Genomic DNA, 17,095 nt, shown 5'->3' with positions numbered 1-17,095 from the left:
GTCAAACAACACTGCAGCATCACTTAGAGTTAAAAACTGTCTAAATTCTTTCATCTTTAATAAAACGATCAGCATTGCTGCTTTACCAGGTGTAACTATAAAGTTTAACTTCCAGGCATCCATGAAAACAAAAGTTATTACATTTAACGGAGTTAGAAGTTAGCAGGAAGCTAGCGGAAGTTAGCTCGCTAGTTTCGCTAGTTACCTAAGCATGATATTGCATGTTCTGACTGAGAGATTTCTGAAAAAAATCAAACGTACAGCTCTGCTATCACTTCCAACATAAATGAAGACAGGAAACTAAACAGCAGCGACGTTTGCAGGGTTACTGAAGTTGGGCTAGCTGGTATATAATGATGTGCTACGTGATCGCTAGCGACACAGCTATGTTAGCATAACATAAACAGTGAAGCTGGAGGACGAACACTAACACTTTTCCACTTATAAAAGTTAACGTGAAGGTTCTTCATGGTTAGAGACAAATGCAATCGCATGGCAGGATGCTGTAAACGGACCAAACTTCAGTCAGGAGAACAACTGAGATAATCCATCCACAATACGAGGTTAGTCATTAATATACTGCAGCAACATGGGAATAGAGCAGCTGCAGAGAATTCAACATTAATGAATCAATGGTACAGAAGTGGAGGAAGCAAGAAGAATGAGTTTAATAAAGTTTGATTTATCTGACTGCTTTGTTTCGCTTAATGTGCCTTATAATCCCGTGCACCTTATGGTCCGAAAAATACGTACTGCACACTGCAGTTTAATGTTGCAAAGCACCTCTTTTTAACTTCAGTGGATATTATACATGGTTATGCTCAGGATATGTCAGCCCATTTCTACTGGAAATGCCTTTTGGTTAAACTTTCAGCAAGGAATTTGCATTTGCACTGTTACATTTTTATAAAGCTTTAATGTACATAAAAACCAGCTTCTTGTTTAAGTGAAAATAAATGGAAGGTTGTCTTTTTGCGCTAGTAATGTTGTGGAGTTGTATTTTGTCTCGCATCAATTATATCGTCGGTTATATCGTTACCGCAAATTTTCAAATATATATCGTGATAAATATTTTTGGCCATATCGCCCTGCTCTAACTCCTAGTAGGGTTTTAATAGGTAAAGACACCAACATTAGTAGAATACGCCTGACCTGCAGCTTAGAATGACATATCATAAACACGTTAGATAAAACAATACTTTTCCCTCCCAATAGCAAACACTACTTTTTTTTGCCTCACATGTCCTGATTTCCTCTCTTCACACAGTATCTATGAATAAAAGCAGAGCAGAAGGCGTCACAAAGGTAATCATCTGCCTGCTATGCTGGGACCGCAGGCTCCATTTGGCAGGAGCTGAGTGAATATATCTCATCGGCGGAGCAAGTTTGGACTTCCCATCGTGACTATAAACAACTTTAATGATCTTGAGCTTGCTGTGCGGCGCCTGGCCTCCCGTATACTTAATACACAACTGTAGCATCCTGATAAAACAGCATGGAAACAAGGGGAAGAACCTGCTCCGAGTCGCTCAATCTGAGCTGGGAGGAGATAGGATAGCGCACACTCACTGTGAGCAGGTTAAGGCACAGAAAGCTGAGGAGGAAGATCTAAATTGGATCTCTGCTCCTGGGCTGCTCCTACCCTGATGGAGAGGAGGAGAGCAGGCTGGGAAGAATAGAAGAAACAAGAAAAAAAAGACCAGGAAGAAGAAAAGGTAATGCAGAGCAGGAAGAGTCTGATTCTGCAGCATCTTTTCTTTCTCCGCCACAGCGACACACAGGAGTGCACACAGAATGCACATAAACACACACAATAAAGGGGAAAAAACAGATAAGGCCAATAGAAAATCCTAGACAGCTGATAGGATCATTTAAGGGCTAGTAAATTAGAGGAGAACACTACAGTGAAGTAAGGATGTCAGACAGGGCACAAGAGCGACGAAAAGAAAAAGAAAAGATACAAAGCAGAGGACAGAATGAGTCAAAATGGAGAAAAAAGTGAAAATAAAGAGGACAAAAGGAGGACAAAACTGGAGGCAAAATATAAGAAGACAAGAACAGAAGAAGCAATATAAATAAAGAAATGGGAAAATATACTGAATAGATTTGAATAAATGACATGAGAAGAGAAACGACAAACGGAAGCCATCAAGAAAAGAGTAAAAGTAGAGACGAGAACCACTGCTGGGTAAAGGGGAAAAAAATCGAAATGTAGAAAATGCAAGAATGCATTAAAAGGGGAGAGAGGGCATAAAACAGAGAAAAGTGGAAGAGGCTAACCAAGGAAATTACAATGAAGAGCAGACAAAGGAAAGACAAAATAAGATAATAAAAGCCCGAGATTAACAGAAGAGATGAAAACAGGACATTAAAAAAATGAAAAGAAAGGGCAAATGATAAAGCAAAGAAAGCAAAATGAATTAAATGAAGATAGAAGAGAAAAAACAGTAAAAGATGGTAAATTACAAAGAAGTTAAAAGAAGGCGAGAAGAAGAAAGAGGGACGAAGAAGGAGGCAGTAGGGAAGGGAATATTTAAAGGAAAGGAAAGATGAGAAGAGGAGAGAAGAAGTGAGGACAGAGGAGCAGAGATGTGAAGAGGCGGCATAGTTTCTGTTCAAGCAGGGGTTTGATTAGCTGCTGATCTTCCCGAGGGGCCCCGCAGCCTTTGCTAGAAGTAACCTTGTGCTCATGATCCAAGCCCCTTGAGATGCATGGACCCTGTCAGAGCCGAGGGGCCCTGAGCTAGCCTGCTGCACAGTCCTATAATTCTGAGCTGCATCTGCATTCAGGGGTCATTCATCACAAAGCGCACAGTCACAGGTATGCCTGCCTGCGGCTCTGTGCCGTTGTATACTAAACTGCAATTTCTATAAGTGCACGATTCCTACTTTTAAATGTTTTCTGCTACTGCATCTATTCTCGGCATCTGCATTTCAATCCACTCCGACTTCTACTGCCGGCACGTTAAACTCCGCTCTATAATGAAGTCTTCTAAACCTCCATCTCTACCTCACCTTGACCTTTATGTTTAAATCTACCCTTCTACTACTTTCAGCACTTTCTCTCTACACAGATTTCTTTTCACCGTACCTATAATTCAGAATGTTGTGTGTGTGTTTGGAGGGGTGGCGGGGATGTTTTCACTCAAAAAGCCGTCAGGATAATCAAGTCACGACTCTGTCTGAAGTATTCGGTTCCCACATGTAGCACGCAACAGGAGATGGTCTGCATCAGCGGGAATCTCACTAGTGGAAATATGCCCTTTGAGTTATTTGAGAGTGTGCAAGTAGCAGGATGCAACCCTTTGGTAACAGTAAAAACACTGAATCATTACCAATGGTCTCATATAGGCACAAATTGGTGCAATCTCACATCGCGCAGACTGTGCAACAGAGCTACCGAAGTCGCTATACCGAAGTCCACTGAGCGATGATCAAACTGAAATGGACGGTATCTGTCACGGCTGAAGTGCATGCATGTGCAAAAAAACGGCTGTGCAGTCACTTGCCAGAGTACTCAAAACTGCCTTTAAGGTAGTTCCCGAATGAAATCTTTACCAGTTTTTATGCTGCACTCCAAATATGAACGAGTAAACTTGCTACCTTTATTTTCTGCTTGTCCATCAAACACACTGATGCACTAAAACAAGTGTGTTTTCTAAGATGAAGATTATGATTTTATTGTTACCCCCTAATTGTTTCATTATCTTCATGTCTGCAAACACTTTGCGTGAGAAGGTGTCAATTTTTTTTAATCAAATGAAGAATATCTCAATGTGGGAGGTAAGTACTGTCTTAATCAGCAGAACCGTATTCTTGTCTGCATGTATTTAACTCCTGGGTTAACTCAATTCATTTCCATTAGAATTCACAGGCTACCCACATAACCTGGAAATAACTGGTATAATGTGCTGTGTTACTCATTGGCAGCCCACATTCAACATCATCCAACCCTCGCACTGTCCCGGCAAATGCACACTGCATTGACCCTCATTAGATGTACTAGACCTGTAATGCACTTCAAACTCTTCTTCATAAGAGAGCTCAATTTGGCCTTCTTGGCTTGCTGAAAACTAATGAGATCTCCTTAAAAAAAACATTCTTCAGAGCCAACATTGACGTAAAGCAGATGACGTGCAGTACATCTCTCCCTGAGCATAATCAAAAAAGCAGCCAAAAGACACAAGACTGAGCTCCCACTTGAGGGCAGATGAGTGACACGGGCAAACATAGATGGAACTTTCCTGCCTGCGGTAACCGTCAACCCAGACAAGAGAAGTAGATCTCTGGGGTTCTGTGTTGATTGCTTTAAGGAAAAGGTTGCGCTAACCTTGACGTTTCCTCCTATGAGGTCAGGCGGCTCCTCCTCAGTCTCCAAGGCGACGTTGATGGTGGCAAAAGGCCGGCTGGCCATCTGCTGCATCTCCCTCAGCAGTTGCTAAGAAAAAGGAAGGAGAGTAATGCGAAGGTCAGTGACAGATAAATACCATCTACTGTCCATTCTCCAGACAACTGCCCATCAGGAGGTGGGCTTTTTTTATTTTTAAAAATGACTTTTCACACACACAACCCAGCTAGCAGAAAACATTTAGATCGTTCACTGAAGTAAAAGAGTGAGAAGTCCACTTTGACCGCCATTAATTTAATTTGTATCCACTTGGTTGTACAGCCACGATCTGTGTACGTCTCTGTGTGTATTCTTTAGTTGTGTGAAGTTTGATTTCACACTCGGGGGATCTTTTCGAACAGTGGTTCGTGTGTTTTGTTCAGTGAGCAAATTGTAGCCACGCCACCAACAACACAAAATTGGAAACTGTCAATCTAAACACTGTGGTGAAACATATGTACGACAGTAACAAATAACAGCTAACCCTAGCACTGCTCACCAAGCTGTGAGTATTTCACTATGGAGCTGAATTTAACCAGTACAGAGGTACTCATTTTCTTCCATGCAGTGAAATAAAGGTTAGCACAATGACTTTACGTTAAATCATTGAGGCCACTGTTGTTGTGATTTGGCGCTATACAAATTGAATTGAATTGAATCCTGGTAATCCATCCTACAGTCCTGCAAATCAATCAATGCGTGTTTGACTGATCTCCATTTATCTCATGAACATCCACCTGTGAGTGTGACACCTTTGAATTTGGCAGATAGTGTGGATTAAACCTTTGACTGTGACATCCACCTTAATGCTGACATGTCTGTGACAGCAGACACTGAATCAGGTTTTAAAGTTCATGTGACGAATATCCGAGAAGCTTATTTCAACATTAAGCAGGCAGGGAGACACATTAATCAATCACACACAAATACAAGAACAAGACTGACTTTGAGAGAAATACCTGCCTCTTTTAAATGCATCACTATTGCACCATCTGGTTTCTAACTGTAATTGCCTGCTGCCTGGTGGATGGCCTGAACTTTTGTCCAGCGTGATTCTGTGTTTAATCAGAGTTGCATCCATCGATTCATTTGTAAATAAATGTTTAAATTTAAAAATAAATGTTAAATCAGTGGATCCTTAAGTATGGAAAGAATTTATTACCCAGACCCGCAGGCTGGTTTGATCAATGACTTTTAATATTAAGAACTTTTCAACCCAAAGGCAGATTTTATAAAATCTTTAAACTGACATATAATGTATTTAATGAGGCAAGAAGCCTGTAGCCTAAACTATTTGTAAAGTTTGCCCGATTAGAAGGTTTCTAACAAGCTTTGTTATCCTTCAGTATAATTTATACGTAAAACCTGCAGAATACTGCAGGTAGTGAAAAGCATTTCTAAATTTCCCTGTATAGCTGTCAGAAGCACAAATTGTATGATGGTAGCCATCACTGACAAGTAGAATACCTTAAAAGTGCAGTTGAGGAACTTTTTCAGTAACTTTCCTCCACTGCAAAACAGAGGAACAGGCTCATTTTCTTCTGATTTATAGCATGGACCTTGGCCAAAGGGAAAGGAGGAGGGAGGTGATTATGAGGAATAGGAGGAGAAAAAGGACAAGAAACAGAAGCTAAAGAATGAGAGCAGACAAGGAAATAAGGAGGATTGCAATAAGAGGAAATAGGGAAGGTGAAAGATGGGAAGTGTAGCGGTGCAAAAGATGCAGACTGTGAGCAGCAGAAAGGTAGGTCAAAGCAAGGAGAGATACAGATCAAGAGGTTGAGGAAAGCAAGAGACAACAGTAAACAAGGTGATGCACCCATGTCTTCGACTGTCAAAGCAGCCAAAGCGCTACGAGTGCAGAAACAAACGGCCTCGACTGTCAAGGAACCGGGACCTGAACCCAGGCAGCAAAACCAGTGAAAGAAAAACACCTGTAGCTGTCATAAGAGCAGGAACAACATCGGCAGAAATGAGGCAAAATAATATTAATAATGATAAAAAAAACATTTGTTTGAAATGTATTTGTTATATACAGGATATAATAAGTCAAACACCTACAACATAGCTTTGTGTGTGTGGAGTTAGAAGTTAGGCTTCTGTCTCATTACAGTGGGCTCTTGTCAAAAAAAAAAACAAAAGGTGCAAGTAAAGGGCAGGACTGAGATTCAACTAGAAAGCGCACACAGAGTAGAAATCACACATGGCGCTGGTGTGACAGGAGGATGCTGATCCTTCTGTGAACCCCTCAACAGCTTTCAATTAATATGCCGAGTGTTTTCATCCTCTCTGAGGATGTCGATTCTCGTTATTGGCATTGTTAGCGTTTTCTCCCTAAATGCGACGCCTTATAATGATATTCTTAACACGGGATACAGAAATTGCTTGAGGGAAAGTCTCTTTTTCTTTGTATAGTAAAGCCAAATGAAGAAAAACGGGCTCTAAATATAACGTCCTGGATTCTCTTTGTGGCGCAAGCCAGCTCATTAAATTCTCGTATGCGTCTGTGGATGCGTGCCCATATCCAAATCTCCTCTGCTGTAACAGCTGGGCTAGGAGGAGCTGGGATGGAGCTGCATCTTATAAGGTAATGGTTTTATCTTAAAATGGTAAAAAGTTTTAGAAATATTAGCATTCTTGCCATTTAATAAATGAGACTAACAATGTCCTACTCTCTACTTAATTTTTTAGCTCTAGCCAGGAATCAGTTACCTAAAGAAAGAGCTCCACTGATTCTGTCATGTTGAGTTTCTCAACCCATCACCTACCCCACAGCTCGTGTTTTACTGTCTATTTTCCTGTATCCGTCTTATCACAGGTAGCTTCTCAATTGAAGACGAGCAGAAAGAAAGTAGGAAGCTGTGACTTGCAGCCTGGAAATACTGTAGCAATTAATCCCCCCATAAACCATAACCTGTCCTATTTCCACTTTCCACAGTTATTATACGCAACACAAAAAACAAGACAAGATGCTAATAAGTGAGCTTTACAAAAACTAGCAAGTAGATTTTCTCCTTTATTAACACTTTACAGAGCCAGGGTTTCAAATATTTATGAAAAAGACCATTTCAAACCGTCGCCTACCCCTAACTTTATATTAAAAAGACACACCTCCGTAATATATCTTTCTCATGTAACATTTACAGTCAGTCAGGGAGCAGCTGACGAATGAACAGAAAGGTTACACGATTGTGACAAGTCTTAAGAAATGCATCAAAGAAGAAAAAAAAAGTGCAATTTCCTCATCTTTGTTTTTTTCCAGAGTTCATAAGTCTGTTTTTGACAAGAAAATTCTTGTCATTTTGTATTATTATAACAGGTTTTACAAATGTTTAGTTTGTCATAAAAAAAATTAGCTGGTATGTATTAAAAAAAAATCAGTTTAATATGTAACACACATGAGTGCAAACACACACACCATATGGTGAGAACATGTGCTTTTTCAGAAGTACTCTGTGAAATGACTGCAGACGGTTTAATCTCATCTGATAGACACAACCTAACAGTTACCTGGATCCTGCCTTCATGAATGACTCATCGTTTTCCTTTTTTTCCCCTCACATTTCCCAACTGCCCACACGGTCATTCACGTTTTATGAATCGACAGTGTTGGCGCAGCTCGTTTATCATACGAGTTATCAAACAGCTTTGTTAAGAGAACTTAAAAATAGTTCTGGCAACAGGAAGTTTGCATATTAGCAAATTAGTAAAAACATTAAACTGCTTAACAAAAGGCGGTAATAAAAGGACATTTTATGGAGGAGGTACTGCATCGAGGAGGGGGGTTTATAAAAAGCTGGCAGCTCTAACAAAAAGAAACCAGAAACCAAATCAATCATGACAAGCTAAACTGCAAGAAGATCCTATAAATAGAAATGGTGTGCCGTATGATCGCAGACTGACGCCCATAAAGTATGCATGAATACAAACACAAAAGCAGATAGTTGCCTCGTTACCATGAACACAAATAAAAAGAACAGGCTTAAGCATCTGATGTGCCCAGTCTTAGTTTTCCCACTCTTCACTGCCACTGCAGCAGCCACAGCCCAAGAACAAATGAGAACACAAACCAGCAACTCATTGTGCTGAGTCGCGATTTGTCATGATTAGATACCCCGCTGTGTGAAACATCTGAGAGCCAAAATATGTAGCCTTTGTGGGTGTGATGAATGGCGGGGTCCGTGTCGACGCAACGTGCGGAGAGGTGCAGAATTTTTCACATTTCACCACGCGTGTTTAGGCGTGTTACAGGTGCACATGCCTGTGCACATTATGAGCAGTGACAGGCAGATTCACTTCTGTTTTCTCGCGTCCTTTTTTTTGCAAAAAACAATCATTAATTCATGTACACAATATTAGGCAAGTGTTTTTAATGTGGCTGATCACAATAATGGCATGGCTCTTGTAACCTGCTGTCAAACTGTAACAGGAATAAAAAATTAAAGGTAGGTAACAGGTAGGCTGAGAGTTGTGATAGGCTCCGCCCCCCGCAACGCCGAACTGGATAGGCGGTTCTGAAAATGGACGGATGGGGACGCATTTTGACGGTTGCACCAATTTTGTCCTCTCATCTGCTCGTTGTGACAGAGTTTCGGGATGAGCGAGGGTCACACAGCTTCTTTACACGATGCCTTCTGAAGTGCAGGTAATATTTAGAGGTATTTCCTGACAGCTGCACAAGTCCAGCTAGAAACTTTGTCTTTGAAATGGGAACATTTTAGGTTTAATTAGAATGAATTGAAGAGAATGTGATCCCATTATTGGCGACAAATCAGTGAGCGATGGAAAAAATTACCTAAACCAATGAGAGACAGCCCATTAAGGAGTGAATGACACTATATTTCCCCTCATGATAACCATGTATTATTGTTAACAGAACCAACTGTGTGCCAATTAGCCATTTAATTTAGAGTGTGTGCGCGTGTGTTTTTTCTTTTTGTTTTGCGATTGTTGTTCTTGAGATTAGTGAGAGTGTCTTCTGGCTAACATAGAAAGCATTATCCAACAGTGTTCTGTCAATGGTGGGAGAAACCAGAGCTCCTTGTTTTAACAAACCTCTGCAAACTCCACAAATAGAAAAAAAAATCAATTATATTATACACTAGGGCTGCCATAATCGATGATGTTTACTATAAAAATGAGTTGAAATGTCTGTGACAAGGGTGTGGTCTCTGGCTCTGCAGCAGGCTCAAGGCCAGTGCAGGCTGATGGGGCAGGTGGAGATGATTGTGCTAACGAGGTCTCCTTCCTTTTAGTGACCTGAGATGAGAGCGCTTGGAGTGTGCAGCTGCAAAGCTGACTGCCTGGAAAAGACCTTGTTGCCAAACCACAAAGTAACATTTCTGTGTGTGAAATAAAAATGAAAAACAGTCCCCTGAACACTGTGTGGGCTCCACAGTGTCATATTCATGTAACTGCAATACCCTCGTATCATTGATCAGTCAACTATCACAATAATTGTTAGTTGCAGCCATACTGTACACTCACTGGCCACTTTATTTGTTCTTGTTAATGCAAATGTCTAATAAACCAGTCACACGGCATTGACTCACAACATTTAGGCATATACTGTAGACATGGTTAAGACGACCTGCTCAAGTTCAAATCGGGCATCAGAACAAGGAAGAAAGATGATAAAAGTGACTTTGAACGTGGCGTGGTTGTTGGTGCAACACAGGCCGCTCCAAATATTTCAGAAAGTGCTGATCTACTGGGATTTTCCCCACACCACCATCTTTAGGGTTTGTAGAGTGAGCGGCAGTGAAAATGCCTTGTTGATACAAGAAGTCAAGGGAGAATGGTCAGACTGCTTAAAGCTGATAAGAAGGCAGCAGTAACTCAAATAACCACTGAATATAACAGAGTTATGCAGACCAGCATCCCTGAATGCACAAGAGAAACCTTGAAGCAGATTGTGTCAGCGAAGAACACCTTCAGGGTATGGCGAATCATGGATGTGCAGCTGACAAATCTGCAGTAAATATATGATGCCATCATGTGAATATGGACCAAAATCTCTGAGGAATGTTCCCAGCAATTTGTTGAATCTGTGCCATGAAGCATGAAGCGAGTTCTGAAGGCAAAAGGGTTCTAGCATGGTACTAGCAAGGTGTGCCTAAGAGAGTGGCTAATGATTGTGCATCAACTACTTAAAGCTAATCAAACATGGCCAAGTTAAATGTAATACCCCCCTGCTCTCACACTTAAAGTAGTTCTGCATTCTGAATCAACATCATTCATACTCCTTAACTCCTCTCTGGAGGGGAGAGGGAGGGGAAACAGGAGGACAAAGGAGGGGGGAACAACTAAGCTGTAGTGCCTCTTCACCTCACTGTACAATACCTTGTGCAATACTTTTTGTAAATAGTCAACAGTGCAATAGACTCAATACTTGAAATGTGCAATTCACTTGTATTTTTATTTTTTATTCCTATTTATTCTATTTATCCCCTTTGTATATTTTATTTATATTTGTCTCTGTATTTATATATATATATATATGTGTGTGTGTGTGTGTGTGTGTGTGTGTGTGTGTGTGTGTGTGTGTGTGTGTGTATGTATATATATATATATATATATATATATATATATATATATATATATATATATATATATAACAATTCTGTAACTGTAACTTCGGTCGTTGCTGTGCTTTTTTGGAAGTCGAATTTCCCAGAGGAACCCACCCGAGGGATTAATAAAGTTCTATCTTATCTTATCTTATCTTATACTAATGCAACTGGCTGAACCAGGCAGCAACATCATAGTCTGGATCTGCGTAGTAAACAGCATGCAGAGAAAGTGAGAATCTGCATGCAGACAACATCCTTTTTCATAAGCACAGCACACCTTGAACAGCACAAAGCAGCAGAATTGATTTACTGGATAAAAAGCAGATGGAGGAGCATCTGAATGTTGCGGTAAACAAACTTTATTCAGTCCACCTCCCTCAACCTACCTGCAAACACCCTGGTCTCACGTTTAAGATGCAGGTAACCTTTGTTTAAAAATTCACATTTACCTCAAATTATGTGGTTTTATTATTATATTCACAATTAGAATTTTCAATTTTACCCCTGGGAACTTTGCACAATTTATGGCCTTTACTACTGAGCAATGAGCTGCTGCAAGTCAAAGGATTTTTATCTAAATTTGAGAATGACAGCAGGGACAAAAGGCTCGTGTTCAAGGACAATCAGACTTCTACAAGTTTAATCAGTTCAGATTTAAAACACATTTGTTGGAAAATAGAATTTAAAAAAATTATCCTATAGACTATTAAAGCTTAGTTAGTGTTTAAGAGGGCAGTTTGTATGACCAGTTTTTGTCAAAACAAAAGTATTCACCAATTCATCATCTGAAATATTCAGGGGTTTGTTTTTTTATCTTTTAAATGAACGAGCTTCAATTATGTTTTGACATGATGAAAGTAATATTCAGTCTTCACTACTTTGCTTTGTATTTGCACTTGTTTTGCTAATGACTAACAAAGACTTGATCTGTGAGCTGCAAGAATTGTGGTTTTATAACTTCATTACTGTCACCGAGCTCAAATGATGACCAAAAAGTAGTACTGTCATTTTATACAGACCCTTAATGGACTATTGGCATAATTTTGTTCTTCCAAATCGTGTCTTTTGTGTCATCTTCCACTGCTCCCTTAGCCTGGTTCTGCCGGAGGATTCTTCTTGGTAAAATGTTTTTCCTTCCCACTGTTGCTATGTGTTTGCTCATAGCTAGGAGATTTCTCTCGATTAGGCTCTCTATTTAAGTTATTACAATATAAGTAACTATTAAGCAACTATTGTTGGGATTTGGAGCTATATAAATAAAACTAAATCTAATTACATTTGATACATTTTTAAAAAATTATTCATTTTGATCCTCCACCTAAATCTATTTTCTCTGACCTCTGAAGAGTTTCCCCATTTTTTTGTTGGGGTTTTTTTTATTGTTTTTTTGTCCCATGCCCCCCTCTCTAACCTATAATCAGGTTAAGCAGAAAGCAGAATATGCAGAATACCCATCCAGGAAGGAGTCCTATAGAAGATATAATTTGCTGAAATCTTATTATGTGCTGCGAGTAGGAAGCCGCTGTACAGCAAACACTCAGCACTCCAAAGATAACCAGACGCCAGAGGAGTTACAGTGCAAGTCGCTTACTTCTTAAATTGGCTCTTGGTTTTCTGCAGGGCAGTTAGTGTGTGTGTGTGTGTGTGTGTGTGTGTGTGTGTGTGTGTGTGTGTGTGTGTGTGTGTGTGTGTGGGTGGATGGGAGTAATATCTGACTATGGAAGAGAAAACTATGCATATATAAACCTAGTTATAGGATGAGTGCACAGAGGTGGGCACGCACAAGCATGGATGCAGACAGGTTGGAGATACGTGCACATGACCAGTCATGTATGTGTGCGTATTTTCTCAGCTGCAAATGAATTATCTCAAGCACACAGAGGGAATTTCATTCCAAAGGGACAACTGAGTAAAGCAACAGGCACTAGGATGAGTGTCAAACCTGCAAGTACTGAAACAATTATTCATCAGCTGGTCACCAACAATTCAGTTTACAAGATGCATGTCAGTTATTACTAATCATTTACTAAGAAAGGTGCAATAACTAAACAGTTATTGGTTAGATTTCTTGTAAGTTAGTAGGACAAAGCAGGGTACAACATTAACTCAGAAGTGAGTATTTTCCAGCCAAAATCTAGTAAATGGTAAATGCTTGCAGCGAGAAAGCAAAAAATATATTCTGTATAATTCTAACAAGCTTGAAAACCAACATTTCTCATGACCACTTTTATTCTCAACACAGCCTGAACTCTTTCAGGCCGTGTTGAGCTGTGTTTATAAATTCTTTAAGTAGTCTTCAGTAATAGAGTAGTTCTCCAGGCTTCTTGAACGACATTCAAAGCTCCTCCTTGGATGTTGGCTGTCATTTGTTCCATTCACTGTCAAGACGATCCCACACTCCCTCAATAAAGTTGAGGTCCAGGCAACTGCAACAATTAACAATTATGATTAGAAACAAAAGATTCAAACCTAGATTCCCCACTCCATGAGACTTGCTTTCATTGATTTTCATAATATTTTTCGTCTTATTTGGTATACCTCAGCCTTTTCCCCCTGTTTCCCTTCATTACAAATGGCTTCTTGACAGCCACCCTTCCAAAAACAATTTCTGATGAGAAATTGGTCCTGCGTCAGATCTTTTCCTATTTCTTAAGGATATGGCTTTCATGTATTTTTCATCTGCTGTAGAAAGTTTTTGGCCTACCACTTCTTTTGTCCCCCCACAGGTCCTGTTTCCCCATTATTTGCACATCATGCCAAATTTAAAAAGTACTATATTATATTATCCCTCTCAAACTACATTATCTTTGGCATTTTCCATAGAATCAGCAAAAGAAATGGGAATGATGTATATGATTTTGCAAAAAGCTGTTAGCAGCAAAGCTCTGAAAGACTTTCAGAAAGACCTATTGCTCAAGACTACAAGAGTCTGGCGTCTTGAAAGCAAAGTATAGATTTTTCCATAGTACTGTAGTTACTTTACCTTCCGTTTCTATCCATGATTCTATCCAGTGAGGGAATTTATGTCCAATATTCGCTTTCTTTTAGCCTTCTTTTGATGAGATGTGTGGCTTTTTAGGTGCTCCCACTAACCCCACTCTCTAGTTACCAGGTTTGTTTCCTTCTCTGTACTCCTCTTGTAATATCTTGTGGATGTTTTTTTCTTTTTCTGAAAGCTAACTACCTGCTACAGCAAGAAGCACCACTAATAAGAGGCATGAGAGTGAACTAAAAGACTAAATTAGCAGGCTAATGAATTGAAAAGACAAACACTTCTTAAAGCTAAGGGAAACCAATGAAATGGGCTATAATTGCATTTGGATTCCAGTGAGCAAAACCCTTTTCACACTGAACAGACACTTGAACAATTGTTCGCATGCAAATAGTGAGAAGTTTTTAAAATAATCTGTTGGCTGACCAATATTGTTAAAAGATGGTAATTGCATCTCTGGAACAAAACTGTCAATTCAGAAACGCTTGTATTTGCTCGATCACACACACACACACGGGCGTGCGGAAACTATCTGAGGGAATTGTGTTTGAGCATTTTCAAAGTGAGCAGTACTGTGCCAAAGAGATTGAGTGCGTCAGCAGAGCATGCATATATGGGAGGGAGGGGGCAATAGGAAAAAAAATAAAAGGAGGATGCGGGAGAGGAATAGAAAGAGGGAAATTAGACTAAAAATAAATTTTTAAGCCTGTTGGTGAAGCAGAAGTGAAGTGAACGTAGAGGAGGAGGGAGGTGAAGTGAGGTGAAAGACAAAGGTGTACAAAGTGTTTGCCCCTGGGAAGAGATGGAGGGGATGGAGTGTTAGATCGCTCGAGTGCAGAGAACGTACACACAGGCACACACACTGTGTACAATCACAGATGCACATACAGTACACATGCCGCACATCTTAGAGCACTACACCAAACCGTTTATTTATTGATGCGTCTGTTTAAAAAAAGAAGAAGAAGAAGAAAAAACGCAGATACAGAGAGAGTTCTCAATCATCCTTCGGAATCACTGAAGGAAAACTGCAGTGAGCGGCATGCGGGGGAGGGGAGGGAGAGGGAAGAAGAGGAGGGAGGAAGGAAAGTAGGAAGCGGGCAGGGGGATTTCTTTAGCAACGCAGGAATGTTAGCTACTTGCTGCTTCTCTCTCTCGCTTCATCGTTCCATCTCTCCGGTGGTGAGGGGGGGGGGGGAGAAGATGCACGCTGTGAATACTGACATGGGAGAAGGCTTTGATCCCTCTCTACATCTTTCTCTCTTTCCTTTTTCCTGCTACCCAACTCTTCCTTGTTCCTCACTCCTGGCCTCCCACTCTATGTTCTTCTCCTCTTTGTCCATCGCATTCAAATAATCCTAAGTTAGTGTTTGCTTGGTATACTGTTAAAAACTGCACTGCTTCATACAGCGTGCACCATCAAAAAGGAACAGCCTTTCAGATTATAAATAAATAAAAGAGAAAAGGAAACTGAACAGACGGAAGCATTGGAAACCTTCAAAAGAATCAAAGGGCTGAGATTCACTGAAAGAGCATTTAACCAATCGATAAAGGAACCACACACACACCAGATCTGTTCGAAACAGCTCATGTGAACTCTCATGGTGAGGTGCTGAAACCGGACCAAAATCACAAAAATTTGTTAAACTGCAAAACACTGACTACTGCAATGAAGGGGGGCAGCATTTGATACAAGTCTGCAATAAAAAAAGCTCTAAGCCAAGTTTACCTATCAAAATGCATACAGTCACGCGCAGAAGTCCTGAGCCACACAACATTTTTTTATTTTCCGTCCAACGAGCTAAACTTTCTTGTAATCCCCCCCCTGGACACTGGCTACTTTTTCACTCATTTTCCCTTCCGTCCTTGTACCTGACCATTTTCAGAGGAATACTGACCTATGAATTGTTCAAATATAAAATGCACCTAGCTCGAGGTTTGAACCAGCACCGTATCTAGATGCAACTGACAGCTTAGCAATGAACCAATTTTTTTAGGTATTTTCTTCCTAACGACGAAAACGCATACAAATCAGCAAGGTGTTTTCCAAAGAGCTATTTGTTGACAATTATTATCTGAACGTGGTGTGCAGCGTCTCCTTCTAAAAATTTGAGGAAACCATACTGCTAGGGGACAAAAGAAGTAGCAGACCTAAAACAAAAACAATGCACAGCAAATGAACTGTGGTCCTAATCCATCTACTGTTTACTAAAGCCTCCACAGAAGTGGTCTCAGTGGAACGTTAGCTGTCAAGAAGCCATTCTTAATGAAGGGAAACACTGAGAATTAAACAAGAACTGGACTGAAAATCAGTGGCAACAGGCCTTACTCAGCGATGAATCCAAATGTGACATTTTTGTATCAAATCGTTGTCAGTGGTGTGGTTCAAAATATTTTTTGATCTGTGTATAAGCAGAGGATTGGCAGTTCTGGGAATATAGTATATCAAGGTGGCTGAGTAACAACGGGCCCAGCTCCAGCATGCCTCTGTTCTTTTTACATATTAGATTTGACCAGTAAACAACCAAATCAATAAAGCCAAGTACACCATTTAAATCAGCACGACTTGTTTTCTCTGGCCAATCTCTTTACAACTTGGCTGGCACTAAATGGGAACAAACATAGCAGCTAATTGGCCAGATTATAACAGGTCTCGTTCAAATGTAAGCAAATGTTTAATCGCAGCTAATATTTAACCTATGAGAGGCCAGCGTCTGTGGTCAGCATAAGCAATTAAAGCATCTTAAAAGAAAATATAGTATTATAATGTCGAAATGCTGTACTGCACAAGGCTAAATTGCCAGGGAAATGAAATCATTTTATTTGTAGCACTTTCAGCTCAGAGGACAAAGTACTTTGAGCAGACATAAATAAAAACAACCAATATAAATGAACAACACAATAATAGCCTAACACATGACTAAAAGCAAACCAAAACACCATATGGCTGGAAAAAGCAATCTGATTAGCTTCACTACATCACATCATCTGACAGCTATGGCGCACACAACAATGCACTGAAGGGACAGGGGAAGCAGTCGGTGCGCAGAAGTGACTTTCAGGGAGAGAACGGGAATAGTGGCATAGACAGGAAACAGGTGAGCAGAGATTTCCCAATATAGAAACAGGACGTGTCATGTTAGG

The 17,095-nt window shown here is 40.2% G+C and overlaps 1 protein-coding gene across 2 annotated transcripts in view; it reads right to left on the bottom strand.

The window, feature by feature from the left end:
• Positions 1-17,095, bottom strand: part of atrn (attractin) — a 136,418-nt gene that overhangs the window by 17,861 nt on the left and 101,462 nt on the right. Inside the window, exon 27 of one of the 2 annotated variants that reach the window (XM_004554785.3) lies at positions 4,331-4,438. In XM_004554785.3, coding sequence (XP_004554842.1) covers positions 4,331-4,438 — 108 coding nt within the window. Of the gene's footprint in view, positions 1-4,330; positions 4,439-7,367; positions 13,386-17,095 lie in introns of those variants that run through there. The other variant, XM_004554786.6, reaches the window with a different exon arrangement.

The sequence above is a fragment of the Maylandia zebra genome, linkage group LG19, assembly GCF_041146795.1.
Source record: "Maylandia zebra isolate NMK-2024a linkage group LG19, Mzebra_GT3a, whole genome shotgun sequence".
NCBI lineage: Eukaryota > Metazoa > Chordata > Actinopteri > Cichliformes > Cichlidae > Maylandia > Maylandia zebra.
The sequence above is the reverse complement of the archived record's forward strand: the minus strand, read 5'-3'. Positions and strand labels throughout refer to the sequence as shown.